General features: G+C 66.1%; 5 protein-coding genes across 9 annotated transcripts; 3 read left to right on the top strand and 2 right to left on the bottom strand.

Annotated features, from left to right (window-relative positions):
• Positions 1-1,420: 1,420 nt before the first annotated feature.
• On the top strand, positions 1,421-6,555 carry TUBB3 (tubulin beta 3 class III). The gene is made up of 5 exons (XM_069027262.1): positions 1,421-2,360; positions 2,495-3,345; positions 4,017-4,125; positions 4,897-5,007; positions 5,317-6,555. Exons 1-5 carry the CDS (start codon positions 1,421-1,423, stop codon positions 6,390-6,392), a joined length of 3,087 nt encoding a protein of 1,028 aa, XP_068883363.1. The 3' UTR covers positions 6,393-6,555.
• Positions 6,556-8,423: 1,868 nt separating this feature from the next.
• DEF8 (differentially expressed in FDCP 8 homolog) lies at positions 8,424-12,743 on the top strand. 2 transcript variants are annotated; one of them, XM_069026748.1, is made up of 11 exons: positions 8,424-8,835; positions 8,961-9,043; positions 9,160-9,279; positions 9,507-9,648; positions 9,721-9,885; positions 10,378-10,505; positions 10,898-11,011; positions 11,489-11,569; positions 11,649-11,789; positions 11,888-11,997; positions 12,072-12,743. In XM_069026748.1, exons 1-11 carry the CDS (start codon positions 8,730-8,732, stop codon positions 12,172-12,174), a joined length of 1,293 nt encoding a protein of 430 aa, XP_068882849.1. In that variant the 5' UTR covers positions 8,424-8,729; the 3' UTR covers positions 12,175-12,743. The 2 variants fall into 2 exon arrangements, with proteins under 2 accessions (XP_068882849.1, XP_068882848.1); XM_069026747.1 differs by having other exon boundaries at positions 8,425-8,835; positions 9,130-9,279.
• Positions 12,744-13,111: 368 nt separating this feature from the next.
• On the bottom strand, positions 13,112-16,870 carry DBNDD1 (dysbindin domain containing 1). 2 transcript variants are annotated; one of them, XM_069026742.1, is made up of 5 exons: positions 16,476-16,870; positions 15,369-15,496; positions 14,238-14,384; positions 13,731-13,871; positions 13,112-13,643 (listed from the first exon to the last, which is right to left on the bottom strand). In XM_069026742.1, the coding sequence occupies exons 2-5, from the start codon at positions 15,415-15,417 to the stop codon at positions 13,474-13,476; spliced, it is 507 nt and encodes a 168-aa protein (XP_068882843.1). In that variant the 5' UTR covers positions 15,418-15,496; positions 16,476-16,870; the 3' UTR covers positions 13,112-13,473. The 2 variants fall into 2 exon arrangements, with proteins under 2 accessions (XP_068882843.1, XP_068882844.1); XM_069026743.1 differs by having other exon boundaries at positions 15,369-15,492.
• A 237-nt stretch (positions 16,871-17,107) lies between these two features.
• On the top strand, positions 17,108-23,852 carry GAS8 (growth arrest specific 8). The gene is made up of 11 exons (XM_069027076.1): positions 17,108-17,184; positions 17,623-17,709; positions 18,703-18,900; positions 19,050-19,256; positions 19,562-19,616; positions 20,034-20,239; positions 20,443-20,610; positions 20,908-20,994; positions 21,974-22,183; positions 23,256-23,321; positions 23,564-23,852. The coding sequence occupies exons 1-11, from the start codon at positions 17,182-17,184 to the stop codon at positions 23,711-23,713; spliced, it is 1,437 nt and encodes a 478-aa protein (XP_068883177.1). The 5' UTR covers positions 17,108-17,181; the 3' UTR covers positions 23,714-23,852.
• An 86-nt stretch (positions 23,853-23,938) lies between these two features.
• LOC138117085 (5-hydroxyisourate hydrolase-like) lies at positions 23,939-26,980 on the bottom strand. 3 transcript variants are annotated; one of them, XM_069027078.1, is made up of 9 exons: positions 26,873-26,980; positions 26,646-26,765; positions 26,399-26,554; positions 26,180-26,324; positions 25,929-26,104; positions 25,771-25,860; positions 24,553-24,695; positions 24,232-24,367; positions 23,939-24,097 (listed from the first exon to the last, which is right to left on the bottom strand). In XM_069027078.1, the coding sequence occupies exons 1-9, from the start codon at positions 26,909-26,911 to the stop codon at positions 24,008-24,010; spliced, it is 1,095 nt and encodes a 364-aa protein (XP_068883179.1). In that variant the 5' UTR covers positions 26,912-26,980; the 3' UTR covers positions 23,939-24,007. The 3 variants fall into 3 exon arrangements, with proteins under 3 accessions (XP_068883179.1, XP_068883180.1, XP_068883181.1); XM_069027079.1 differs by lacking the exon at positions 24,232-24,367; XM_069027080.1 differs by lacking the exons at positions 25,771-25,860; positions 25,929-26,104; positions 26,180-26,324; ... (1 more) ...; positions 26,646-26,765; positions 26,873-26,980 and adding an exon at positions 25,285-25,558.
• Positions 26,981-27,124: the final 144 nt, after the last annotated feature.

Raw genomic sequence — 27,124 nt, 5'->3', positions numbered from 1 at the left:
AGCTTTTTCAGCCTTTTATTTAGTTTGGAGAAGAAATCTTTCCCCCCCTCTTTGTTTCTCCATCCTTTATTCCCTCCCCTTCACCTTCTAGAGCTAGGATTGAGGTAGGCCACAGTCAAACCGTAACTCATCCTTGTTCCCGTAAAGCTTTTTTCCCTTTTTTTGCTGAGTAATGGTGAATACGTGGAATAAATCCCCGCTTCTGCTGTGTTGTTTCCCTAGGGGCTGTAGCTGGGGTGGGTTGGCTGGGTGTGCAGACCCTGAGTCTCAAGCCGGCCCACCCTGGCTCCATTCCCCGCTGGCATATCCAAATCCCATGGGGTCCCATCCCTGCAGTTTGGCACTGTGGCAGCCTGGGACCCCATTCCCAGTGTGTGCAGCTGAGCCGTTTGCATCCATGCCAGAGGGAAGGGCTTCCCAACGGAAGTGGATAACCGTGGGATCGGCCCTTTCATGGAGCTGTGAATGGCTCTTTGGCAGCCACGTGGCTCCAGGCATCAACACAGACCTAAGGCACATGATGGTCAGATGGGTCCTGTCCCTCCCGGCCCGCCTGGGATCCCTCCAGGGCCGGGCTCTGCAGCATCCCATTTAATCACGCCTTTGACAACTCTATCGCATCCCACGCCTGCCCTATGGTAAAACATCTTCCCCGGGGCCATGGGGATGGGACCCCTCCCGGTCCCAATGTGTGGGACAGCTTGGATCATGCAGTAGGGAGGGTCCTACAGGGGTCCCCAAGGTGCATGGATATCTCGGTGTGTGGATGACCCCCACAGGAGATGGGACCCCCCAGGACACGAGTCCCACAGGGCACATGGGACCCCTCAAGATATGCAGACCAAGGTTCAGGGGTCCCCCCAGCAGATGCAGGACCTCAGGACACGTAGGGACCCTAAGGTGCACAGTCCCCCAAGGGCACAGGACCCCTATGGGAGTGCCCCCAAGGTGCATGACCCCAGGGATGCATGGACCACCCCTGGGCATTTGAGACCCCATGGCTCATGGTGATCCTAAGCAATCGGGTTCCCCAGGGCCATCCTGGGGGTCTGTCAGCCCTGGCCTCGGCAGCGGCCCCCCTCACTGCTGGGGTGCCTCCCTCATGCAGGTGCCCACCCCCCGAGGAGGAGGAGCTGCGGGAGCCGGCTTTAAAGTGGGGCAGAGAAAAGGCCCTTTCTTCCCCAGCACCCTGGGCCGGCAGGCGTGAGGCGCTGGGCAGCGCTGGTGTGGAGAGCAGCCGCCAAACCGGAGGGTCCCAGCGGGCACGTGACACCCCCAGCACATCCCACGCCTCCCGTCCCCAATTCCTGGGCATCCCCTCAGCCTCGCCGCTGGGCACCGCGGGAGAGCTGGCGGGGCGCAACGCGGGCTCGGGGGCCGTGCAGGTGCCACGGGGGGCCCCGGGGCTGAGGAGGGGGCCATGTCGACGCTGGCCCCCCTGCGTCTGCTGCGCGAGCCCTGGAATGCCAGCGAGGGCAACCAGAGTAATGCCACGGTCGGGGCCAGCAGCGGCTGGTGCCAGGGGCTGGACATTCCCAACGAGCTGTTCCTCGTGCTGGGGCTGGTGAGCCTGGTGGAGAACCTGCTGGTGGTGGCCGCCATCCTGAAGAACAGGAACCTGCACTCGCCTACCTACTACTTCATCTGCTGCCTGGCTGTGTCTGACATGCTGGTGAGCATCAGCAACCTGGCGGAGATGCTCCTCATGCTGCTGCTGGAGCACGGGGTGCTGGTGATGCGCCCCAGCATCATCCGCCACATGGACAGTGTCATCGACATGCTCATCTGCAGCTCGGTCGTGTCTTCCCTCTCCTTCCCGGGGGTCATCGCTGTTGACCGCTACATCACCATCTTCTATGCCCTGCGCTACCACAGCATCATGACGCTCCAGCGGGCCGTGGTCACCATGGTCAGCATCTGGCTGGCCAGCACTGTCTCCAGCACCGTCTTGATCACCTACTACAGCAGCAACACCATCCTCCTCTGCCTCATCGGCTTTTTCCTCTTCATGCTGGTCCTCATGCTGGTGCTCTACATCCACATGTTCACCCTGGCCCGCCACCACCTCCACAGCATCTCCTGCCAGCGGAAGCCACCCACCACCCACCGTGGTGGCAGCCTGAAGGGTGCTATCACCCTCACCATCCTCCTGGGTGTCTTCTTTATCTGCTGGGGGCCCTTCTTCTTCCACCTCATCCTCATCGTCACCTGTCCCACCAACCCCTTCTGCACCTGCTTCTTCAGCTACTTCAACCTCTTCCTCATCCTCATCATCTGTAACTCGGTGATTGACCCCCTCATCTACGCCTTCAGGAGCCAGGAGCTCCGGCAGACGCTGCGGGAGGTGGTGACGTGCTCGTGTTAGGCAGCAGGACACGGTACCAGTACCTGCCCCGAAATGGACAGATGGATGGACTGATGGATGGATGGGACGAGCCGCGGGGTGCCCAGTGCGGGCGAGGGGCTCACGGTTCCCAATAAAGGCTCTTTGCAGTGACGCTCTGGCTGGCATCGGGCGGCCCCGGGGAGCCCCGGGGGGAGAGGTCCCTCCCGGCCCCGCCGGTCGGTCAAGGGTCACTTGCTCCCACTGGGTACCGGCTGGAACCGGGAGGGACCGGCGGGGCGGCGGGAGGCTGGACCCCAGGCGGGGGGGCGGCCGGGGCCGCCCCCGGACAAAGGGCCCATCACCGTCGCCTTTGTTCTCGGGCCGCGCCCGCCGCCGCCCACCCCGGCACCGGCACCGGCACTATCCCCGGTCCCGGGGAGGACGACCGGCGACCGGGAACCCCAGGGTGGCCCTCCCGTACCCTGTTCCTACCCCTCCCCGTTACGGGACGCGCTTGGGAGGGGTGTCCCGCGTGTGTCCCCCAGACCCGCCGCCGCCGCCGCCTCGGGATGCTCCCGCCGCCGCCGGGCGCTCCCAGGGTCCCCCCACGGGTCCCGGGGTGTCCCCGCTGCCCGCGGGTGCGGGGTGCCCCCTCGGCCGTGCCCCCCGCGGGTGCCGGGTCCCCGCTCCGCCGCGGCGGGGCGTGGCCGCGGGCGGGGCCGGGCGGGGCGTGGCGGGCGGTGCCGGTGCCGCAGGGCTGTTGCGGCGCTGCGGCGGCGGCCGCTGATTGGCTGCGGGCGGCGGTGACGTCAGCGGCCGGCCCGGTGCGGCGGCGGGAGCCTATAAAGGATGCGGCGGCGGCCGCGCCGCCCCCCGCGCTCCCGGTGCCGCTCCGCTCCGGTGCCGCTCCGCTCCCGGCCCCAGCCCGCTCCCGTCCCGCTCCGCTCCGGCCCGGCCGCACCATGAGGGAGATCGTCCACATCCAGGCGGGGCAATGCGGCAACCAGATCGGCGCCAAGGTAACGGCGGCGCCGCCGCCCCGCCCCGCCCGCCGCGGCGGAGCCGGGCGGCGGACAAAGACAGACCCGCTCCCCCCTCCCTCCCCTGCGCTCCCCTCCCCCCCTGCCGCCGCACCGGGAGGACAAAGCGCCCCGCCCCCCCCCCCCCCGCGCCCCCCGCCCCCCGCCTTTGTCCGTCAGCACCGCGGACAGCGCCCGCGCCGCGCCCCGCCCGCCGTTTGGGGGGTCCCGGTGCCCCCCGCCCTGCTGAGCCCCGCCCGGGGTTTGGGGGGTCCCGGTGCCCCCCGCCTTGCTGAGCCCCGCCCGGGGTTTTGGGGTGCTCCCCGCGCTGCTCGGGATTTTGGGTGTTTGGGGGATCCCCCTGCCCCCCGCTCCGCTGAGCCCTGTCTCGGGGTTTGAGGAGTCCTAATACCCTCCTCCCTATTCGGGATTTTGGGTGTTTGGGGGATCCCGGTGCCCACCGCCCCGCTCAGACCTGCCCACGGGTTTGGGGAGTCCTGGTGCCCCCCGCCCCTCCCTGCCTGGGGATTTCAGTGTTTGGGGTACCCCAGTGCCTCTTGCCCCACCCAGCCCTGCCTAGGGATGGGAGGATCCTGGTGCCCCGTGCCTCGCCCGGGGGTCTGGGGATGTTCCAGTGCCTCCCGCCCTGCTGAGCTCCCCGTCCTCCCCAGTTTTGGGAGGTGATCAGCGACGAACACGGCATCGACCCCAGCGGCAACTACGTGGGGGACTCGGACCTGCAGCTTGAACGCATCAGTGTCTACTACAATGAGGCCTCTTGTAAGCGACCCCCCCTCGGAACTCCCCCCGGCGGGGTAGCCTGGGCTGGGGCGTGGGGCCCCAGTCTGACCCCCCCATGCAGGAGGAGCTGGGTCCGCTGGGGTGGGGAGGGGGGGCAGACAGAGACACCCACCCCATGGAGGTGTGGGTGGGGCAGGCATGTGCACCCACCCCGTGGCACCATTTAGTTTGGGGCAGGGGGAAATCATGTGCACCCAGTTCCATGGGACCCTGTGATTTGGGAGGGGTCACACACAACACCTGCACCCCAGCCCTGTTGGACCCGGGGGGGGCAGACATGTGCACCCACCCCCTCAGACCCTGTAGTTTGGGGGGGCAGGGGGCACATGTACCCCCAAGTTCATAGGACCCTGTGGTTTGGGTGGGGGCATGACACATGCCCCCGCCCCGTGGGACACTGTGGTGTCGGGGGGACACCGCACTTGTGCCCAGTCCCATGGAACCTTGGGGAGAGGGGCACCTGCACTCGCCCTGGAGGAGCCTGTGGTGTGGGGGGAACAAAACACGAACATTCACGCAGCCCATGGGGCCCGGAGGGGAAATGGGGGACAGACACCTGCACCCACCCCATGCGACCCCCATTGTTTGGGGGGCATGAGACATGCAACCACCCCATGAGCCCCCGGGGTTTGGGGGGACACGACCTGTGCACCCAGTCCTGTAGAACCGTGCAGGGCACTGGGAAACACCCCTGGGGGCGGGATGGGGGGGGCGGCAGCAGGTCCCCTCCCGTCATGGGGTCTCTCTCAGCTCACAAGTACGTGCCTCGCGCCATCCTGGTGGACCTGGAGCCGGGGACGATGGACAGCGTGCGCTCGGGTGCCTTCGGCCACCTCTTCCGCCCTGACAACTTCATCTTTGGTAGGTCCCCGGGGAGGGAGGGGTGCACCGTTCCCCGATGTTCCCCCCCAGCCCCTGCATCCTCGGACCCGCCCGGCCTGTCGCCATCCCCGGGGCACTCGGCGGGCACACCCCTCCTGCGCCGCGGGGCCCGGCACTGCCGGCACGCCGCCAAACCTCTGCGGTTCCTGCTTCCCACCCCGCCCCGGCGTCAGATCTCCCCGGTACTGCCGGCGGCAGCGGCCGGTCCCAGCCCTGATCCTCTCCCCGGTGCCCTCGGGCGCGGGCGTGGGGGGCCAGCGGCCATCGGAGCCTCTTTTTTTTTCCCAGGGCAGAGCGGTGCCGGGAACAACTGGGCAAAGGGGCACTATACAGAGGGGGCCGAGCTGGTGGACTCGGTGCTGGACGTGGTGCGGAAGGAGTGTGAGAACTGCGACTGCCTGCAGGGTTTCCAGCTGACCCACTCTCTGGGTGGGGGCACCGGCTCGGGCATGGGCACCCTCCTCATCAGCAAGGTGCGGGAGGAGTACCCAGACCGCATCATGAACACCTTCAGCGTGGTGCCATCCCCCAAGGTGTCGGACACGGTGGTGGAGCCCTACAACGCCACGCTGTCCATCCACCAGCTGGTGGAGAACACGGATGAGACGTACTGCATCGACAACGAGGCGCTCTACGACATCTGCTTCCGCACCCTCAAACTGGCCACCCCCACCTACGGTGACCTCAACCACCTTGTCTCGGCCACCATGAGTGGCGTCACCACGTCCCTGCGCTTCCCTGGCCAGCTCAATGCTGACCTCCGCAAGCTGGCCGTCAACATGGTGCCCTTCCCGCGGCTGCACTTCTTCATGCCCGGCTTTGCCCCGCTGACAGCACGTGGCAGCCAGCAGTACCGCGCCCTCACCGTGCCCGAGCTCACCCAGCAGATGTTTGATGCCAAGAACATGATGGCCGCCTGTGACCCCCGCCATGGCCGCTACCTCACCGTGGCCACCGTCTTCCGTGGCCGCATGTCCATGAAGGAGGTGGATGAACAGATGTTGGCCATCCAGAGCAAGAACAGCTCCTACTTTGTGGAGTGGATCCCCAACAATGTCAAGGTGGCCGTGTGTGACATCCCACCAAGGGGCCTGAAGATGTCCTCCACCTTCATCGGGAACAGCACAGCCATCCAGGAGCTCTTCAAGCGCATCTCGGAGCAGTTCACAGCCATGTTCCGCCGCAAAGCCTTCCTGCACTGGTACACAGGTGAGGGGATGGACGAGATGGAGTTCACCGAGGCCGAGAGCAACATGAATGACCTGGTGTCCGAGTACCAGCAGTACCAGGATGCCACGGCCGAGGAGGAGGGTGAGATGTACGAGGACGACGAGGAGGAGTCGGAGGCGCAGGGCGCCAAGTGATGCCCGACGCCGCCCCCCGACACTGCCCGCGGCCCCCCGGCTTCGCGCTGCTGCACCCCCCTGGTGCTGCTCCCCCCCGCCGTCCCCTCAGTGTCTCCTGACCCCGTCCCCCCCTGAGCCGGCTCGGCCCCTCGCCCCCCTTCCTACCTCCCCCCTTTTCGTTTTTTACTGGTTTGTGTCTTATTATTTTTTTTGAATACTTAATAAATTTATTGCTGTCCAGGTACTATTTGTCTGTGGCTGCTGGGTAGGGGGGACAGGGAACACCCACACGGTTCAGCCATTCCCAGCCAGGGGAGGTGTTTGGGAAGCACCCATGTACTGCCCCCCACCCTTCTGCCCCCCAGGCGGGCTGTGCCTTTGTCCCCACTGTCACCCTTCTCCATGCTGGGGGGGTGTGGCAGCCACAGTTGGCCCTTTGTTCCCCAAACTGAGGTGGTAGTGCAGACCCCAGGGTGCTTCCCCGGGGCTGGGTGTGTGCGCAGTTGTGGAGGACCCAGGACACTCCTGGATCCGAGCCCCCCGGCTTTGGAGGCCATGGGCTGATAGGGCTGTGGGCTATAGGAATGGGGACAGTGGGGCTGGGGGCTGTGGCGATGGGGACACTGGGGATGAAGGCTGTAGGGGTGGGGTCTGTAGGGGTGGAGACAGTGGTGATGGAGACTGCGAGTTGTGGGGATGGGGGCTGTAGGGAAGAGGGATGATGAGGCCGGGGGCTGTAGAGATGGAGGCTGTAGAGACAAGGCTGTAGGGGTGGGGACAGCGCGGGTGGCAGCTGCGGGGCTGTAGGGGTGGGGACAGCGCGGGTGGCAGCTGCGGGGCTGTAGGGATGGGGACAGTGCGGAGGGGAGCTGCGGGGCTGTAGGGGTGGGGACAGCGCGGGCGGCGGCTGCGGGGCTGTAGGGATGGGGACAGCGCGGGTGGCGGCTGCGGGGCTGTAGGGATGGGGACAGCGCGGAGGGGAGCTGCGGGGCTGTAGGGGTGGGGACAGCGCGGGTGGCGGCTGCGGGGCTGTAGGGGTGGGGACAGCGCGGGTGGCGGCTGCGGGGCTGTAGGGATGGGGACAGCGCGGAGGGGAGCTGCGGGGCTGTAGGGATGGGGACAGCGCGGGTGGCGGCTGCGGGGCTGTAGGGGTGGGGACAGCGCGGGTGGCGGCTGCGGGGCTGTAGGGGTGGGGACAGCGCGGGTGGCGGCTGCGGGGCTGTAGGGGTGGGGACAGCGCGGGTGGCGGCTGCGGGGCTGTAGGGGTGGGGACAGCGCGGAGGGGAGCTGCGGGGCTGTAGGGGTGGGGACAGCGCGGGTGTCGCGGTGCGCGGAGCGGCCCCGCCCGGGCGCGGCGCAGTGCGGTCTGCCGGCCGGCAGGGGGCAGCAGCGCGGGGCGCTGAGGGGCGGGGCCGCGCGCGCGCGGGGCGGGGCGGGGCGGGGCGCGCGGGCGGGCGCGGGGGCGCGCGGCGGTGAGCGGGGCGGGGGCGCTGCCCCCTGGCGGGCGCGCGGGAGGGGCTGCGGGGGGACAGCGGGGGGACAGCGGGGGGACATCGGGGGGACATTGGGGGGACATTGGGGGGACAGCGGGACCCCAGGGGATCCGTGCACGGTGCCGGTACGTGGTGACCGTGGGCCGAAGCGGGCGGTGGCGGCGGGGCAGGGCGTGGGAGGCGGAGACGCGTCTGTCCGCGGGGACGGAGACGGGGACAGGGCCGGGAACGGAGATGGGTGTTGGTGCCAGGACCGGGGTGTTGGGGACGGAGACGGTGCTGGGGTGTTGGTGGTTGTGACAGAATGCCGGTGCCGGTGTGTCAGTGCCGGTGTGCCGGTGTTTGTGCTGGTGCCGGTGTGTCAGTGCCGGTGTTTGTGGCGGTGACGGTGTGCCGGTGTTTGTGGCAGTGCTGGCGTTTCTGTGGCTGTACCGGGGTGTCAGTGACAGTGAGGAGGTGTCGGCGTTTGTGTCGGTGCCAGTGACAGGGTTTCGGTGCTGGTGTTGGGGTGTCGGTGCCAGTGCTGGTACAGCCGGTGGGAGTACCGGGGTGTTGCTGCTGGTGAGGAAGTGTCAGTGCTGAGGTGTCAGTGCCAGGGTGTTGGTGCTGGTGGCTGGGATGTCAGTGCCAACGCTGGAGTGTCAGTGCCATGACAGGGTGTTGGTGACAGCGTCGGTGCTGCTGAGGTGCTATTGGTGCCTGTGATGGGGTGATTGTGCTGGTGCCAGGGTGTGGGTGCTGGTGATACGATGCAAGTGCTCCTGACGGGATGCTGGTGATGGTATTCGGGATGTTGGTGATGGTGTCAGTGCCAGTGCTGGGGTAACTGAGGCAGTGTCCATTCCCCAGCAGGACGGTGGCGATGGCGTCGGATGAGCGGCTGGCCCGCTTCCGCCAGGCCCACCTCAACCCCTTCAACAAGACCCCTGAGCAGCCGGAGCGCCCCGACGGAGAGCCCCCTGCCCCAGGTGGGTGCTGATTCCCCCACCCCACTCCCTGTCCCACACTGGGGTGGGCAGCCAGGCCCAGCCCCTCCATGGTACCCCCTATTCTGGGGGTGGGTTCAGGCCCCCCATGAGACCCCACTTTGCAGCCCAGCAGCCGGATCCCACCCCAGGGGACCTCGAGGGCGCCCTGGACCTGGGGCTGGCTGAGGACCACTTCTCCCGCCCTGTGGTGAGTGGAGTGGGTGTTGTGGAGATGGGGGGGGGATATGGGGGTCTCAGCTCACCCTCCTCCTCCTCTGGTGGTGGTGGTGGCAGGGGCTGATCCTGGCATCGGACGTGCCGCAGCTGCGCCGGGCCATCGAGGAGTGCAAGCGGGTGATCCTGGCGCTGCCTGAGCACTCGGAGCGGCAGAAGGATGCCGTGGTTCGGCTCATCCACCTCCGCCTCAAGCTGCAGGAGCTGAAGGTGGGACTGAGGCTGGGGCTGGGGCCAGGGGGGTCTCCATGGCTGGGGCTCCATGCTGACACCCATCCCTGGAAGTGTCCAAGGCCAAGCTGGAGAGGGCTTGGAGCAACCTGGGATAATGGAAGGTGTCCCTGCCCATGGCAGGGGATGGAATGGGATGAGTTTTAAGGTCCAACCCAAACCATTCTGTGCTTCTTTAGTTCTCTGACCCCCCTTTCTCCCTGCAGGACCCTGGTGAGGATGAGCCCAACATCCGGGTGGTCCTAGAGCATCGTTTCTACAAGGAGAAGAGCAAGAGTGTCAAGCAGATGTGTGACAAGTGCAGCACCATCATCTGGGGGCTCATCCAGACCTGGTACACCTGCACAGGTGGGTCTGGGACACCCCCTCCACGTCCCTATTTGCCCCATCCCCACGCTGACACCCACCTGTGCCCCCCAGGCTGCTACTACCGGTGCCACAGCAAGTGCCTGCCGCTGGTGAGCCGGCCCTGTGTGCGGGCCCAGGTGAGCCACCAAGCCGAGTACCAGCTCAGCATCTGCCCCGAGAGCGGACTGGACAGCCAGGACTATCGCTGTGCCGAGTGCCGGGCCCCCATCTCCCTCCGTGAGCCCCTGCTGCTGCCAGGGGGGCTGGGGCGAGCCGTGGGGCTGGGGGGAGCTGGGGGCTCTGGTAGCTGGTAGTTGGGGCTGGGTGATATGGGGCTGGGATGAGCTGGGAGCCCTGTGGGGTTGGACGGTGTGGGACCAGGAGGTGTAGGACTAGGGGCTTCATGGAGCTGTGCAGAGCTGAGGGGTTGTGAGGCTGGGGGGGGCTGAGGGGAGGTGGGAGCTTGTGGGGCTGGGCTCCCTTGGGGGGCTCTGTGAGGCTGGGGGGAGCTGCTTGGGGCTGAGGGGCACTGAGGTGGGAGGTGTGTGGGGCTGATGGGAGCTGAAGGTTTGGGCTCTGGGAGCTATGGGGATCTGGGGAAGGTGACATTGGGGTCCCACCATGTACCCTGGTGTTGCTGGGTGTCCTGGGGGCACACACAGGGTGTGGGGTGAGCAGAGAGCAGGGCGGTGCCAGTGCCAGCCCCATGCCAGCCCTGTGCCGCCACAGGGGGGGTGCCCAGCGAGGCCCGACAGTGCGACTACACCGGCCTCTACTACTGCTCCAGCTGCCACTGGAACGACCTGGCCGTGGTGCCCGCCCGTGCCATCCACAACTGGGACTTCGAGCCCCGCAAGGTGGCCCTGGCGTGGGGTGGGGGCACCCTGGGGTGTCACTGAAGTCCCTTGGGACAGTGGTCCTGGGTAGAGGCCACCTGGGGGGGCCATGTCCTTGGTCATGGGGGTCTCTGGGAGCTGCATCCATCGATAGAGGTGACTTGGGAGCCTTGTCCTTTGTCATGGGGGTCCCTGGGGGGCATGTCCCTTGGTAGAGGTCACTCGAGGGACCACATTCCTGGTCATGGGGGCCATGTCCCTGGTTATGGGGGTTGCTGGACGCAGCTCACTTGAGGGGAAGCCATGTCCCCAGGGCCATGTCCCTGTGATGGGGCCCTGCCAGGGGTCTGTGGGTGGTGGCAGCAGGGCTGGCAGGTGCGGGGGGTGACGGTGGCCCTGGCGGTGTCGGGCAGGTGTCGCGGTGCAGCATGAGGTACCTGGCACTGATGGTGTCACGGCCGGTGCTGAAGCTGCGGGAGATCAACCCACTGCTCTTCAACTATGTGGAGGAGCTGGTGGAGATCCGGGTGAGTGCTGGATCTGGGGAGGACACCCCACAAGGGCAGGGGACGCCACAGAGGGTGCCTGGGATGAGCAGGAGGTGGGGGGACTCCAGTGGCACCCACTGGGTCCCACAGAGAGGAACCATGGTGAGGTGGGGGGGTTTGGGGCAGAGGGTGCCCAGACTGTTACAGGGATGAACTTGACCCAGTCTGGTCTTGTTCTTGCCATGCTCCTGTCTCCATCCCAATCACAACCTTGTCTCCCTGTCCCTGAACCCATTCCCATTCCTGTCCTCATTCCTATTCCCATTCCTGTCCCTATTTCCATCCCATCCCTGTCCCCATCCCCATCCCATCCCATTCTCACACTGTCTCCATCTCATCCTTGCCCCTGTCCCCATCCTGCCCCTGCCACTGCCTTTTTTCTTGTGCTTGTCCCATCCCTGCCCCCACGCCCATTCCTATCCCCATTCCCACCCCATCCCATCCTGTCCCCTGCAGAAGCTGCGCCAGGACATCCTGCTGATGAAGCCCTACTTCATCACCTGCAAGGAGGCGATGGAGGCACGGCTGCTGCTGCAGGTCAGGCCGGGGGCCAGGGCCAGGCATGGCGGTGGCGGTCCCACAGCGGTGGCAGTCACAGTGACCCGTTTGCCCACAGCTGCAGGACCGGCAGCACTTTGTGGAGAACGATGAGATGTACTCGCTGCAGGACCTGATCGACATCGAGGCCGGGCGCCTCGGCTGCTCCCTCACTGAGATCCACACGCTCTTTGCCAAGCACATCAAGCTGGACTGCGAGGTGAGCCCGTGCTGTGGGGCAGAGCCGTGGGGACACCCCCATGGGGCCAATGGAGGGCTGGCGGGGTCACCATTGTCACCTCCTGCCTGCTCCCCCAGCGATGCCAGGCCAAGGGCTTCGTCTGTGAGCTGTGCCGGGAGGGCGACGTGCTCTTCCCCTTCGACAGCCACACCTCGGTCTGCGCCGACTGCTCCGCCGTCTTCCACAGGTACCGACACACTGGGGCGGGATGTGGGGACGTGGGGGTGGCAGGGGGTGACCCAGCACTGTCCCCCCCTCCAGGGACTGCTACTATGACAACTCCACCACCTGTCCCCGGTGTGCCCGGCTGAGCCTGCGGAAGCAATCCTTGTTCCAGGACTCCAGCACGGAAGCAGAGCCCTGAGGGGAGATGGCCCCCTGGGTGGGGTCTCAGGCCCAAGACTGCCCCCCACCCACCACAGGGCCCTGGGATGGACACAATCAGCCCAGTGGTGGTTTGGGGACTGGGGTGGCCCTGGCTCTGGGACCCTCTGCTCATGGAAATGGCAGCACTGCCGGGGGGGAATCACTGCTGAGCCCCAGCCATCCCCAGAAGCATGAAGACCCTCGCCGGAGGGGCCAGGATCCGGTTAACCGGGATCCGGTTATGGCCCCACAGCGGCTCCTGCCGTCCCTGCCTGCAACCGGGTGCGGGCAGGGACGGGGTGCAGGCCGGGGCTGGCGCTGCGCTGTCCTGGGGCGGCAGGTGCTGGCAGGAGGGCTCAGCCCTGGCACCGGGACGGGACCGAGTCCCCCACACACAATACCGGAATGAGGTCCCTCCCCAGCCCCCGGCACCACCGTTACCGGGGCCGAGCCCCGGGGGGATGTTGCGGGGTCTTCCCCGGGCTGGACCGGGTGCGGTGTGGAGCCGCTGCCTCCCCTTCTCCCCGGTGTTTCCTGTAGCATTAACGAGCCTCTTTGCGCAACCCAGCACTCGTGTCCCTGCTTCGGGCGGCGGCGGGGGACAGCGGGGGCACGGGCAGGATGTGCGAATGCCGGGGACGGCAGCCCGGGAGCTCCTGCCGAGGCTGGGGCTGCCGCAGGGCGAGCACCGGGACCGACCCAGCCCCGGGCCGGTCCCCGGTCCGGCGCCGCCCGCGGGACAGAACTGCGCTGCGCGACGTTATCGCGGATGTGCCGCATTCACCGCCGGTCTCCCGCTCATCGAGAGGGGCCGCGGCCACGCTGCCCCGGTACCGGCCGGGCCCCCCCCTCCCCGGTGCTCCCGAGGTGTTCCGTGTCCCCAGCCCCTCCCGCTCCCCCCCCCGGCGGCGCAGACGGGCAGAAGGCGGCGGTGGGTCGGTCGGTCGGTTTTACCGGATCACAGCACTGCTACATCAGAACCGGGCGGGCACCGGCACCGGCCGCGCTCCGTCGGGCCGCGCTGAGCCGTGCGACGCGACCCGTCCCGTCCTGCCCCACCCGCTGCTCCCGGCAACCACGGCCGTGCCGCTCCCGGGGGCCGGCGGGGCCGGCCCGGTTTCGCCCCGGGGCCGCGGGCCACTGGCTGAGGGCAGCCCCGGTACCTCCCCGCCGCGGGGCTGGGGCCACCTCTGCCCTCCGGGCGGGCTAACGGGAGTCCTGCGCCCGGGGACGGGCTCCATCGGTACCGACGGGACCAGCACCGGCGTATCCCGGTGTCCCCCGGCGGGTTTTGCCCCTACGGCTCCCGCGGGCGCTCGGCGGGCAGGAAGGCGTCCGGGGGTCCCGGGGGTCCCGGCGGCAGCTCAGGGTCACTCAGGTGCTTCTTGTCCCGGCCCTGCTCCCGCGCGCGGGTCCAGGAGGGCGAGCGCAGGTACCCGGCCCGCGGCACCGCCGGCGGCTGCAGCCCTGCGGGACGCACGGGCGGGTGGGCGGTCAGCGACGCACCGGGACGGACGGACAGACCGGGACCGGCGGCCCCGGACCCCCGCTCACCGCCGGGCGTCTCTCCGGCCACGTTCTCCTCGTCGGAGTCGGCGAAGACCTCGGCCAGCTCCTGGTCCGACATATCCGTCAGCTCCGTCAGGTCCAGCAGGTCGAAGTGCACTTCCAGCGAGGACACGCTGCTCAGGGGCTCTGCGGGCACCGGGGAGAGGCTGGGGACCCACCGCTGTCCCCAACGGGGGGGGCGGGGGCTTGAGGGGGGCGGGGGTCTGGTGCTCGGGGCCCAGGGAGCTGGGGGTATGAGGATCTTGGAGACGGCCATGACTGGCTGGGGGCTAGCAGGGGATCCCTAGGGGTGGCAGGGGACCCCAGGGACAGGAAGGAGACCCCAAGGGCTGGCAGACAACTCTCGGGGACAGGCAGGAAACCCCGGAGCAGACCCGAGGTGCTGGGGACAGGCAGGTGATGCTATGGGCAGGCAGACATCCCAGGGACAAAGCAGGCGGCCTCAGGCACAGGCAGGGACAGGCAGGGACCCCAGCTCAGGGCCGCACTCACGTCGGCGCTCGGTGACCTGCAGCAGGCCAGCGCTGGGGATGGGGATGCCACCCTGCTCCTCCGCGGGGACTCGGGGGGTCTCCTGGGCCGGCCCGTGGGTGGGGGTCCCTGCAGGGTGCTCCGGGACCAGTGGCTCCTTGCCAAGCTCTGCCACATCAGCACCTTCTGCATCAGTGAGGGCAGTTCCTCCCGGGGCCCCCCAGCACTCACGGGGTGCCCGGCTGAGGGGCCGGGGACAGCAGGACCCCTGGGAGGACCGGGGAGACGGGCAGAACTGCCGAGACCCTCGTGTCGGAAGCTGGCAACCCCCACCCCCCGCCCCGCGCCCCCCTCCCCGCGCAGCCCCTTTGTGTCGGCGAGACAAAGCACAGCCTGTGCCGGGGCCCGGACAAGGGCGGATTGTGCTGGGACTGTCCCCGGGAAGAGCCGGTGGGACAAGGCGGCCGTGGCACATGGTCATGGCCATGGCACAGGTCACGGCACGCGGTGGTGGTACACGGTGGGGGCACAGCCGTGTCTGGGGGCTGAGCGGGCACTGAGGGTGGGACGAGGCCCCGTGTGCCCAGGGCAGAACCGGGGGACACAGCACCCTGTCCCTCCGAGGTCAGTGCCGGTGCCCTGGCACCACGTGCCACCACCGAACCGTGCCACCACCGAACCATGCCACCACCGAACCATGCCCCCACTGCGTTACCGGGTGACACGGCACGGGGATGGGCATCGCCTCCCTCCCACCAGGGTGGTGACAGCGGGGCAGGGACAGAGACCCCCAACCCAAAGGGGAAAAGGACGTTACGAGGTGTTCCTGCTGCTGGCACATGGTGCTGCAGGACATGGGCAGGACACCAGCGGGACACCAGCCCTCTGCCCCGACACTGGCTCTGCCACGTCCTGACCCCGCACGGTGGGATCAGGCACCCGGCGCTGACGGTACGTTCCCTCGGGCCGGAAAATGTGGTCCTCATCCCGCTCCAGAGCAGAGCAGATCCCCCCGGGGAGGACACGGGGGCTGCCCGCTCCTGCCCGCTCCCGCCACCTCTCCCCGCGCAGTGCCCGGCCCCGGTGGGTGACACTGCGCCGTGTCACCGTAAGGAGCGCGGCCCCCGCTGCCCGCACCACGCCGCCACCCACCAGGGCGCTGGTCCCGGCTGCAGAATTCCCCTCTGGCCTCCGCCTGCATGGTCCCGCCGTGCCACCGGCCGTGTCACCAGCAGTGTCACCAGCCACACCGCCCGCTCCGGCCTGGGCTCACCGGCTGCCTGGCGGGAGCGGGGCCGGATCAGGGATCTCTCCCGCACGACGTGTGCTGACTCACGGCAACCGCAGAGCCGGGCAGCCGCCGGTACCGGCACCCCATGACACCGGTCACCCCGCGGCACCCGCAACCCGCCCCAGTGGCACTGTCCCCTCAAGGGCCCGGTGTCCCGCCGTTCCCCCGGTGCCACGGCCGGGGCTGCCCCATGCTGGCGGCTACGGCACAGTCGTGTGCGGGCCACACGCGGGAGGGACGGGCGGGCAGGGGAGCCCTGGCACCGCGTCTGTCACCAGGTGCAGCACCCCCAGAATACCGGGCCCCCCTCAGCTGCACCAGCACAGCCACATCCCTGTCCCCAAGCCCCTCCGCACACGGGCACTGGCACAGCTATGCGGGATGTCTGCAAGGTACCCCACTGCTCCCCACGTCCCCTGGGCACCCCAGTGTTCTCCATGTCCTGTGAGCACCCTACTACTCCTCTACACCCCTGCGCACCCCACTGTCCCCCCACATTCCCTGGGCATCCCGTTGCAAACCCAAGTCCCCAGTGCACTCGCCTGCTCCGTCTGACCACCTGGCCACCCCACTGCCTCCCCTTGTCACCCCACTGCACCCCCACCTCCTGCGAGCATCCCACTGCCCCCCATGGTCCCAGCGCACTCCAGTGCTCCCTCACACCCCTTGAACACCCCCGTGTCCCGCCACATTCTCTGGGCACCCCACTGCTCTCCCCCTCCATCTCCACTTTCCCTGCACAGACCCCCTCGGTGTCCTGTCCCCGCCCCCCAACATCCCCCTCCTCCTGCAGCCGGGCACCCCCAGCACGGCCCCGCGCCCCCCTTTGCCCCCCAATGCGCCCCCCATGCACCCCCTCCCGTTGCACGCCGCCCTACATCTCCTTGTCCGCCCCGCGGGGCCCGGCCCGGTTCCACGGTGATGGGCGTGCCGGTCCGTGCCTACCCCCGTCTGCCCCCCGCCCTCACCTGCGGTGGCGGCCGCTGCCGGAGCCGCCATGGGCCGGCGTCGGGGCTGATGCCGGTGCCGGTGCTGGTGCCGGTCCGGTGCTGGGCGGGCCCGGTGCCAGCCCGCAGCCCGCACGGTCCTGCCCGCCGCGGCGGGGGCGGGGACACCGAGATGGGCGGAGCCGAGGGGCGGGAGGCACCAGGGGGACAAGAGAGGGCGCGGAGGGGACCGGGAGGAGCGGGGGGGCACACGGGGACCGGGGGGTTGCAGGAGCGGAGGCGGGGAACCCCAGCTGTGGGGAGACAGCCCCGGGCGCAGCGGTGGGCGCGGGGGTGGGAGGAGCCTGTGCCGGGCACAGCGGGACCCTTCGGGTTTGTCCCCCCCAGTCCTCCCCGAACTCCCCCGGTACCCTCGGTTCCCCCCGAACCGCTCGGTTCCCCCGGTCACCCCGTTCCCTCCAACCGCCTCCCACCGCTTCCTCCCCGCCCGGTCCCGGCGATGTCCCCCCGCCTCTCCCCGGTGTCCCCTCCCGCTCCCCGCCCCGTCCCTTCCCGGTCCCCTCCCCGTCCCCCGCCGGTCTCGCTGGCCCCGCCTCCGTTGCCAGGGCGGAGCGTGGCGTTGCTAGGGGCGCGTCTTCCCGCAGCGCCCCTCTCGCGAGATTTCACCATCCTCTCGCGGGATCTGCCCGGCCGTTGCCCGGAGACGGTGGTGCCGCCGGCCGCCGCCATGGTGAGAGCGGCCCCGGGCCGGGATCGGGAGGAGAACCGGGGCCAGGGGAGAACCGGGGCAGCTGCTGAAGGGTCCCCTGCAGCCGGGGTGTGCAGGCAGGGGAGGGCGGTGGAGCCCCGCGCCCCGATGTCTGCGAGCTCCTGTCCCGGTCTGCTCCCGGGGAGGGTACAGAGGCCCTCGGCGCCGTTCCCAGCACTGCGGTGATGCGTCTGAGGCGTTGTTTTGGGTACAGGTGTTTTGTGCCTCGGGGTTCACCACGGAGCTGAGTCGGCAGTGGCAGCGCATGAGCCGCTTCCAAACTTTTCCCGGGGCCCCTGGCTCCGTGTCGCCGCGTCCCTGCCGTGAGAGCCGGGATGCTCCGGGGCCGGCACGGGGGCCCTGGGCAGCACAGTCTCCGCCTCACCCGTTCACCTTTTGTGCTTGGCTTTCTGTCCGCAGGCACCCAAAAAGAAAGCGAAAGGGAAAGGGGGCAAAGGCCCTGCGGTGGTGGATGCCTCGGCCCCGGAGAACATGAGCAGGGAGCAGGTGAGAGGTCCCGCAGGCCACCCCCTGGGGAGGAGGACGTTGCTCTTGTAAGAACAGCTCCGGGGATCCTTGCGAGGCGCCTGGCCCCAGCTCTGGGGACAACAGGTGCAGAGGGTGACAGGGACGAGCAGCCGGGGTTTGTGTCACTGACGCCTGTCTGGGGCCGGGGAGGGGGGTTCTTTCTGTTCCTGGAAGGAGCAGCCTCCTCATGTCACCCTCTGCTCTCCAGCCCTGTGTTCTGGACACTGCTGAGGCCACATCTGGAATCCTAGGGCCCCTCATGACAAGAAAGGCACTGAGGGGCTGGAGCATGTCCAGAGAAAGGAATGAAGGTGGAGAAGGGTCCAGAGCACAAGGAGTGGCTGAAGGAGCTGGGAAAGGGGCTCAGCCTGGAGCAAAGGAGGCTCAGGGGGGACCTTGTGGCTCTGCACAACTCCCTGACAGGAGGGGGCAGCTGGGGGGGCTCGAGCACTGCTCCCAGGGAACAGGGACAGGACAAGAGGAGATGCCCTCAAGTTGTGCCAGGGAAGGTTCAAATTGGATATTGGGAAAATTTTTTCCTGGAAAGGGTTGTCCAGCCCTGGCTCAGGCTGCCCAGGGCAGTGATGGAGTCCCCATCCCTGGAGGGATTTAAGAGTCATGTGGACGTGGCACCTGGGGACGCGGGTTAGGGGTAGCATTGGCAGTGCTGGAGGAAGAGTTAAACTTGATCTTAGAGGCTTTTCCAACCCAAAAAATTCAATGAACCACAAGTATCTTAAGCACCTGAGAATGGTGTTGCTGGACCCTGCAAGCCAGAGCCCCATCCTGCGGGCAGTGAGATGAGGCTTTGTGACTCCTTTTCCAGAAGCTGCAGGGTTCAGTCAGGGACCTCCTCAGCTCCACATCAGTGACCACCACCATGTCCTGCCGGGTCTGGCACATGGAGTGTCCAAAGGCACCTGTCCAAGGCCTCCCTCCCCCGTTACTTGTCTCTTCCTCTTGGCTTTGCAGCTGCTGGAGCACACGGTGCGTCTCCGGGAGGAGCTGGACCAGGAGCGGCAGGAGCGGAACTCGTTCCAGCTGGAGTGTAACAGGATTCAGAGCTACTGGGAAATCACCCGCCGGGAGCTGGAGGAGAAGAAAGCAGAGCTGCGGAACCGGGACCGGGAGATGGAGGAGGCAGAGGAGCGGCACCAAGTGGAGATCAAGGTGGGGCTGAAGGGCTCCAGGTGAGCCTTGGGCAGCTCTGAGAAGGAGGAGGAAGAGCTGGGCAGGATGTGATCCGGAATGTCTCACCAGCATCCCAGTTCTGGGTGTCTCCTGCTGAGCCCCTCACCTGGTCTCTGGCCTGTCCTTAGGTGTACAAGCAGAAGGTGAAGCACCTGTTGCATGAGCAGCAGGAGAACCTGACGGAGCTGAAGGCAGAGGGTGTCCTGTCCCTGAGGCGGGCCCAGAAGGATCACTGGGACCAGGAGCAGGAGTTGTGGAAAGAGAAGCGCTCCTTGAACATAAAGCTGAAGGAGCAGGAGTTGGCCAATGAGGCAGCCATTACAAACCTCTGCCTGGTACGTCCCTGGCTGGCCTGGAGCCACCTGTGAAGTGCCTCATCCCCAGGGTGGGAGCGGGAGTGGGATCTTGCCTCCCTGACTCTCTCTGTGGGGTGGGATGGGATTTCTGGTGCAGGAATGGGGATTCCTGGGTGACCCCTCTCCCACAGTGGGGAGCTGTGAGAGCAGCTGGAGAACCTCCAAGCCACTGTTTGCATCAACATGGGATCAGAATCCTTTCCCAAAGAGCAGTAGGGAATCCCTGGGGATGAACTGGCTTGGGATTTGGTTGTTTCCTCCAACACGGAGTTTCTTCCGCACAGAAACATGAGGAGGAGATGGCCCGGCTACGCAGCGACTTCGAGATGCAGACCAAAGGTCAGGGCATGAGGCAGATCCCATGGGAGCATGACAGGGAGAGCTGCTCCTGGCTCCCGAGCAGCACCTCGAGCAGATGGCAGCAGGTTCCCCCGTGTTCTGGGCATTTTTCCCTTCCCAGTTCTGGCCAATTTTTCCTCCCAGTTCTGGTCAGTTTCCTACCTCAGTTCTGGCTGATGTCCCCCTCCCGAGGTTCTGGCCAGTTTTCCCCACAAATTCCAGCTGGTTTTCCTCCCTGGATCTGTCTAGTTTGCCCTCCAGTTCTGGCTGGTTTTCCCTCCCAATTCCAGCTGATCCCACACAGTTTTGGCCAGTTTTCCATCAGTTCTGGCTGGTTTTTCTCCTCTGCCCATTCTGGTTGCTTTTCCTCCCCAGTTTCAGCCAGTTTTTCCCCAGCTCTGACCATTTTCTCCCCAGAGATGGAGGCCAAGTACACCAGGAAGATGCAGGCGCTGCGGGATGAGATGGACCTGCGGAGGAAGACGGAGCTCCATGAGCTGGAGGAGAGGAAGAACACCCAGATCAGCGAGCTGATGGGGAACCATGAGGGGGCTTTTGGTGCAATCAAGAACTACTACAATGATATCACCGCCAAAAACCTGACACTCATCAACCTCCTGAAGGTATTGCCTGTCCCTGTCACCCCTCCACCCAGGGACTGCTCCTGCCAGGGTGTCTGCTGGATCTGGCAGTTCCCAGGTGTTGGTGTGGGTGCTGCTGGTGTCCTGTACACCTGCACATGAGTGGGGAGGGTGTCCTGAGGGTGTGGGGGACTTGGAGGGGTTGAGCAGCTCCCAGGAGCCAGCACTTGTGTTCTCAAGAACAGGAGCAGGTGGAAGACCTGAAGAAGAAGGAGACTGTCTTGGAAAAGGAGAAGGCAGAAGTGCTGCTCCAGAACAAGGAGCTGACAGGGCCGCTGCAGGAGACCCAGGAGCTGGTGGCTGAGCTGCAAAAGAAGTTGGTTCACTATTACAGGGACAAGGAGGCCCTGATGGTGAGTGGCCAGCCCTGTCCTTTCATGGGCTTGTTCCTGGAGGGAAAACACTGACCTCTGCCACTTGGTGTGCTGTGATTTCTGGGCAAAGCAAGTCCTGTTCTGCTTACTGTGTGTTTGTGGGATCTCAGATGGGGATCCACAGAGAGACTGGAAGGGAGACCACCCTACTGCAGGGGGTTGGTGTGGGTGCTGCCTGGTTTTCTCTCTGCTGCTCACTCTCCTCCCTTCCCAGAACACATCCCCAGCATTTCCCAGACGATACTGTGCTCTTTAATTTTCCCTTCCCATTCACAGAACTCCAAAGCCCATCTGAAAATCACCCAGAAGGAACTGAAGGACCTTCAGTGGGAACACGAGGTGCTGGAGCAGCGGTTCAGTAAGGTGAGACCTGCAGGCAGGGCTGGGCATCCCATTCCCTCTCCAAACCTTCTCCAAACCCTCTGCAGAGGACAGGGCGTGGGACTTAGCAGAGCCCGTGCTTAGCCCAGGGCTTTCCAAAGCTAATCCAGAGTCGGGTGATAACTGCTGCTCCCAGCAAAGCAGCTCCCAGCTCCAGCCTCTCCCACGGTCAGCAGACAGGTCTGGCCTTGTCCTTTGCTAAGCAATCATGCACGCTCCAGCAGGGCCCCTGGGCTGCTGGGGCTGCATGGGGCAGAGCTGAGGGGGGATTGCCACGGGCCCCTCCTTCTGCCGGTGTTACAGGGTCGCTCCCTCTCCTTGTTCTGGGGTGGCTTGGGAAGAGCCCTGCAGAGCGAGTTCTCCCCCCCACTAACCCAGATAAATCTGTTGAGGCAGGAGAGAGCTTATTTGCAATTCGTAGAAATCCCCAGGAATATGAACATTGATCCGAGGCCTCATTAACAATCCATCATTAAGACAGCGCCAGATTCGGAGCGTTCAGAAATAGGCTTTGGAGGAGAGACTGTGTCCTAATTAGGACACTTATTAACTAGCTGTGAGCCAGGGACTGCTGCCAGCTGTGGGGATGAGAGGAGTGACCCCTGTGTGCCAGGGGGCCCTCGCTGGGGTCTGAATCAGTGCTGCAGGGAGCCCATTGGGGCATTCCGTGCCTGGAGGGGAGGAGGAGGAGGAGGAGGAGGAGGGAGAAGCGCAGGTGCTGCGCCATGGAGGGAGGGAGGGAGGGAGGGAGGGAAGAAGGGAGGGAGGGAAGCTGTGCCGCAGCACCTGCCTTCCCTGTGGGCTGCAGGTGCCGTGGGGAACGGCTGGGCTGAGCTGCTGGACCAGTTTTTGCTCTGTTTGTGCTCCACACCATTACGCAGACCCCAGTCAGCCTCGTGCAGGCCCCCGTGTCCCCTGGGGTCCTGAGGGTGGTGTGACACTGCGCTGTCTCCCGGAGCAGGTCCAGGCGGAGCGAGACGAGCTCTATCAGAAGTTCACCAGAGCCATTAATGAGGTGCAGCAAAAAACGGGGTTCAAGAACCTGCTTCTGGAGCGGAAGTTGCATGGACTCCTCAGCCTCCTGGAGCAGAAGGAGGTGGAGCTCAGCGAGGTCGTCGCAGCCTCCAACCTCAGCCCCAGCGCTCCCTCCTTGGTCTCGCACAAGCTGGAGGTACTGGGGCCCGGCGATGGCTGGATTTGGGGGAAAGAGCCCACTGTGGGGTGCCTGCTGCCCCTGAATGCACCGGTCCCCATCCTGCATGGCTGTAGGTGGCACGTCACTCGTTCCTGGCACTCCCAGGGCCACGTGCAGTGCCGCGGGGCACTCGGCTCTGCCTCGAGAGTGGAGCGTGTGGGTGTCGGAGTTTGGCACTGATCTGTCCCTCAGGTGGGGCCTGTTTTGAGGAGCATGGCCGCAGGCTCCATGGCACTGCCAGCACCCTGTGCTGCCACACAGCCGGCTGCCAGTGGGTCCAGTGGCACCCAGGGGCTCTGTGCAGGAAGGGTCGCACCTGGTGAGCTTCGCCTGGCCATGGGGACAGTGCAGACAGGATCCTGGGGCTCTGCAGTGTCTGCCGTGCTAAAAATACCTCTGCAGAGAGCCTGGAGACCCACATTCCTTCAGCCTTCCGCAGCTGGAGCCAGGGAGCAGTGCTTGCTGCGGGTTTGGCACAGACACAGGGAACGAGGGCTCCACCGCCCGGTGCCCTCCTGCTTGTCCCCACACAGGTCCCTGTTGCAGGGGGTGTCAGGGAAGCTCTGGGATGCTCTGGGATGCATACCAGGCCTATGGGACAGGCAGCGGATGTGTCACCTCCCAGCAGGTGGAAGGAAAACACATTCCTGAGATGGCGTCACTGGCGTCGGGCTCTCCTGCAGCTGCTGGGGTCCCTGAATTCCTCCTCTCAGCTGCCTCGGGGAGCCTGGCTCCCTGTAATTCCCGCGGTGCCGCGGCGGCAGGGCGGTGCTGCTGGAGCAGGTGCTGTCAGCACTCCCCGGCAGTGGGGCAGACCGGGATGTCTGTGGTGTTCATCCGGGAGCTCCCTGTCCCTGCCCGGGGCTGGCTGTCCCTGGCAGTGCCACTCGGAGGGGGCAGGGTGGTGGCCACCTGCCAGGCCGTGCTGCCGGCCGCTCTGCTCGCGCTGCAGCTCCTCCGTGTGCTCTGCCACGCCACACCCGCCCGCGGCAGGCCGTCGTGTCCCCAGGGCTGGGCAGCGCGGCCTCATCCCAATCTCCCCTTGCAGGATGTGCTCAATTCCAAGAATGCCACCATCCAGGACCTGCAGCTCCAGCTGGCCCGAGTCTGCAAGGTAAGGGTGGGGAGAAACCCTGGACGGTTTAAGAGCTGTGTGGATGTGGCACTTGGGGATGTGGGTTAGTGCTGGCCTTGGCACTGCTGGGGGAGCAGTTGGACTCGATGATCTTGGAGGCATTTCCAACCCAAACGATTCTGTGATTCCGTGGCCGTGGCTTGGGGGTTGGAAATGGGACTGGGGGTGCAGGGAGCCCTCCTCTGCTGACAGAGGGGCTGACAGGGATCCTTCCCTCACAGGCACACAACGACATGCTGCAGACCTTCGAGGCAAAGCTGACAGCCTTTGGCATCCCCTTGGACAACCTGGGTTTCCAGCCACTGTCCTTCCCCTTCCCAGGGCAGGAGCTGGGGCAGGGCCCTGCTGGACTCGTTGCGGCGCCCACCTGATGCCGGCAGCACCGAGGGTCCCACTGGCACACTGGAAGTGGGGCTGTGCCCTGTTCCTGCTCCATGCCATTAAACAGGCCCCAGTGAGCATCTTTAGGAACCTCTCCTCCCAAGGGGGACCACAGCACAGCTGGAGGGCTCCAGGCATCCCACCCACCCCACCAGGCCGCCCCTGGGGCTCTCTCTGTCCTCGCACAAGTGGAAGTCAATTTTTTAAGACAAGCGTTGCTGTTTGGAGCTTTTAATGGTGTCGGTGGCATCATTCCTGTGTCCCCAGGGGAAGGCTGTGCCCCTCTAACTGCCCCTGTACGTTGTGTAGGAGTAGGGGCTGATCAGCAGTGGGACATGGAGCTTCTGTGCTGGGTCGGTGATGATGAAGACAACCTGAGGGAGAGCAAGGAGACAACGATGGGAATCCCCTTCCCATAGTGGGGCCCAGGGGAGTGCAGCCCCTTGAGCCTGGCCCAAGCCCCCAGACTTGCTGTGTCAGCTGTCCCCATCTCCCCAACACTCCATACCTCCACAAAGGGGTAGAAGCTGGTGTGCCCCAGCCCCTGCCAGTACTCAGCTGTCTCAAAGTGCAGCTTGTAGGTGCCGGCCTTGGCCTGTCCTGGTGCCAGGAGGGGCTGGCAGCGCCCGTCCGCGTCCGTGTGCCTGAAACCAGACCAAGCCAGCCCTGCCCTACCCCCAGAACCTGCCCTGGCCATACCCCCAAGCACCAGCCCTGCCACCAGCAAACCCCAGGCTGGGCAGCCAGTTGTGCCAGGAGCCTTTGGCCAAGCTCACAGAGTGCTGGCAGCAGTGTCCCTGCCCCATTCCAGTGCCACCAGCTGTCCTACCTCTGTGCCAGCTCGGTCCACTGAGTCCCTGGCTCCTGCAGCTGGGCCAGGCGGATGACAAGGCCGGCTGCTGGCAGCCCCGTGGCCGTGTTCAGCACATGGGTGGTCAGGGTGCCGTTTCCCACCTCAGACATGCTGTCAGCCTGTGGCAGAGGGGGAAGCAGGGCTAGGACCTGTCCTAGCAGCACCATCTGCCTCCACCTTGACTGTGCTGCAGTCAAGCCCCCGCACCTCGCTCTTTCCCAGAGCTGGGATGTGGGAACCCACGTTCCCGTGCTACGGTGCTCAGCCCCAGGCACCACAGCCACCGTGCGTGGGTGCCAGCTGGTTCCCACCAGGATGCAGGGCTCTGTGCTTACGGCAGCACCGCGCTCCCTGCTCGCCTGCCTGTCCTGGTGGGCCTCAGCATGGCAGCAGCAGCCAGCCTGGACCCAATGAGGGACCAGCCCCGTCCCAGCAGCCCCATGCCTGCCCACCGTGTCACGTGCGGGCGGACATTGACCCTGCCCAGCTCTCCAGAGATGTCTGGTGTCAAGGTCAGCACTGCTGGGGGCAGCCAGGCCCCTTCTTCTCCTGGAGCTCCCAGGCTGGGGTGGGAGCATGACTTGAGACTGCGTCCCAGCAGCCAGCAGGACCAGGCAGCCTCCCTGGAGCAGGAGCAGCTCCCACTGCCAGCCTGACACCCACACTGGCTGACACGGGGGTGCCGCAGAGGCACCCTGGCGAGCTTACCTGGCTGGCCTTTGTCCCGCTCGGCCAGGGACCTGTGGCCGGTGACACCGCACAAAACGCCATCCCTGGCCCCGGCCTCCCTCCCTGGCGCCAGGGCCTCTCCCCGTGGAGCTGGCGCGGCTGGATGCCGCTATTCTGGCACAGGGCTCCCGCAGAACCGGGTGCTCCTCCCCGGCTGGGCCGAGCCGGCACGGGCAGCTTCCCGCTGGGAGCTGTGCCCAGGAGCCCCACCGGCACCCAGACTCTGGCAGCGCCGTGGCCCTGAGGCTGGTGGCCCAGAGCCCAGTGGGAAGGTGGAGCACTGGGCCAGGAGGAGCCACAGCACAGCTGCCATCCCAGTCTCACCTCCCACCATGGAAAGCACCTGGAGCGTGTCGGTGCTGCAGCAGCCAGGCATGTGGGGCTGTCAGGAGCCAGCACCGGCTTCACCACAGCCTCGCCCTGCCCTTCTGCACTGCCAGGGCACCGGGGGGCTCAGTGTCTTACCTGCACCGTGATGCGGGCGGTGGTGGTGGCTCGCAGCCCGACTCCCCCCAGGTCAGCAGCCTGGATCTCCAGTGTGTATTCAGGGACCGCCTGTGGCAAGAGGCTGCGTCACCCACAAGTGGGGGATGAGCTCGGTGGGGGCTGAGTCTGGGGCTCACCTCTGCCACCAACCCCAGCATGGCCACGGAGACTAGCCCAGAGCTGCTGTCGATGGTGAACATCCCAGGCTGGGGCTGCTCCGGCACCTGGCTCAGGATGGAGTAGCTCACAACGCCATTGTTGGAGCTCACAGCGTCGTCCGCGTCGGTGGCCAGCACCCGCAACACCGATGTGCCTGGAGCAGGTGGCTATTGAGTGTCCTGTCACACACACCCTAGTGCTGCCTGGCAGGTGGTGGCAGTAGTTCCACCTGGCTCAGCTCCCTCCAGCACAGAACCGTGGTAAACTGTCTGGGTGAAGACGGGCCGGTTGTCGTTCTGGTCAGTGACGGTGATGATGATCTCCATGGGATCCTCCACGGGCTGCCCATTGGCTGACACGGCGTGGGAGTAGAGCTGCAAGGGCACAGTCAGTGTGTGTGCAGCCCCCAGGACCGTCCCCGTCCCACCACAGACCCCCCCTCACTCACCACATATTTATCCTTCTGCTCCCGGTCCAGGGGTTTCGTCACCTCCAGCCACCCTGTCTCCCGCTCGATGATGAAGACACCCACGGGGATGGTGTCCGCTCCCTGCCCCGTGATGCTGTAGAAAACCTTCATCTCCTTGCCCTTGTTGGATTTGATCTAGCAGTGAGGCAGGAAGAAGGGGGTGGAGACATGTCCCAGCACTCTGGGGACACCCCGGACCCTGCCTGGTCCCTGTGGGGACACGTACCTGCACCAGCTTCTTGGGGAAAGGCCCCCGCTCATTCTCGGGGCAGTTGATGGGGGGGATGACCCAGTCCCTCTTCTGCCGCCGGAGGCCGTGTCCATGCTCCGGGAAAATCAGCATGTCCTGGGGGATGGAGGGCGAGGCTGCAGGGCCATGGAGGGACACGGCTCTGCCCAGAACCTCTGGAGGGTGGCCATGCAACACCCCCGGCCCCACTGCGATGGTCCCACCAGCAGGAGAAGGAGGACGGTGAAGGTGCAGGGTGCCATGGCTGCGGCTGCACTGGCTGCTCCCCCAGATGGCGGCTGGGAACCTTCCCTGCTGCGTCAGTGACCTTGGCCTGGAAAGCAGTACCGGCTTTCCAGCGCTGCCAGCCCCGGGGGGGCCGGGAGGGGCCGTAGGTGGGGACCCATCACACGAGATGCTGCTCCAGGCTGGGGGGGACCACAGAGCCCAGGAACCCCCCGGGGCACTGTCCCTCG

The sequence above is a fragment of the Aphelocoma coerulescens genome, chromosome 11 (assembly GCF_041296385.1).
Source record: "Aphelocoma coerulescens isolate FSJ_1873_10779 chromosome 11, UR_Acoe_1.0, whole genome shotgun sequence".
Taxonomy (NCBI): Eukaryota; Metazoa; Chordata; class Aves; order Passeriformes; family Corvidae; genus Aphelocoma; species Aphelocoma coerulescens.
The sequence above is the reverse complement of the archived record's forward strand: the minus strand, read 5'-3'. Positions and strand labels throughout refer to the sequence as shown.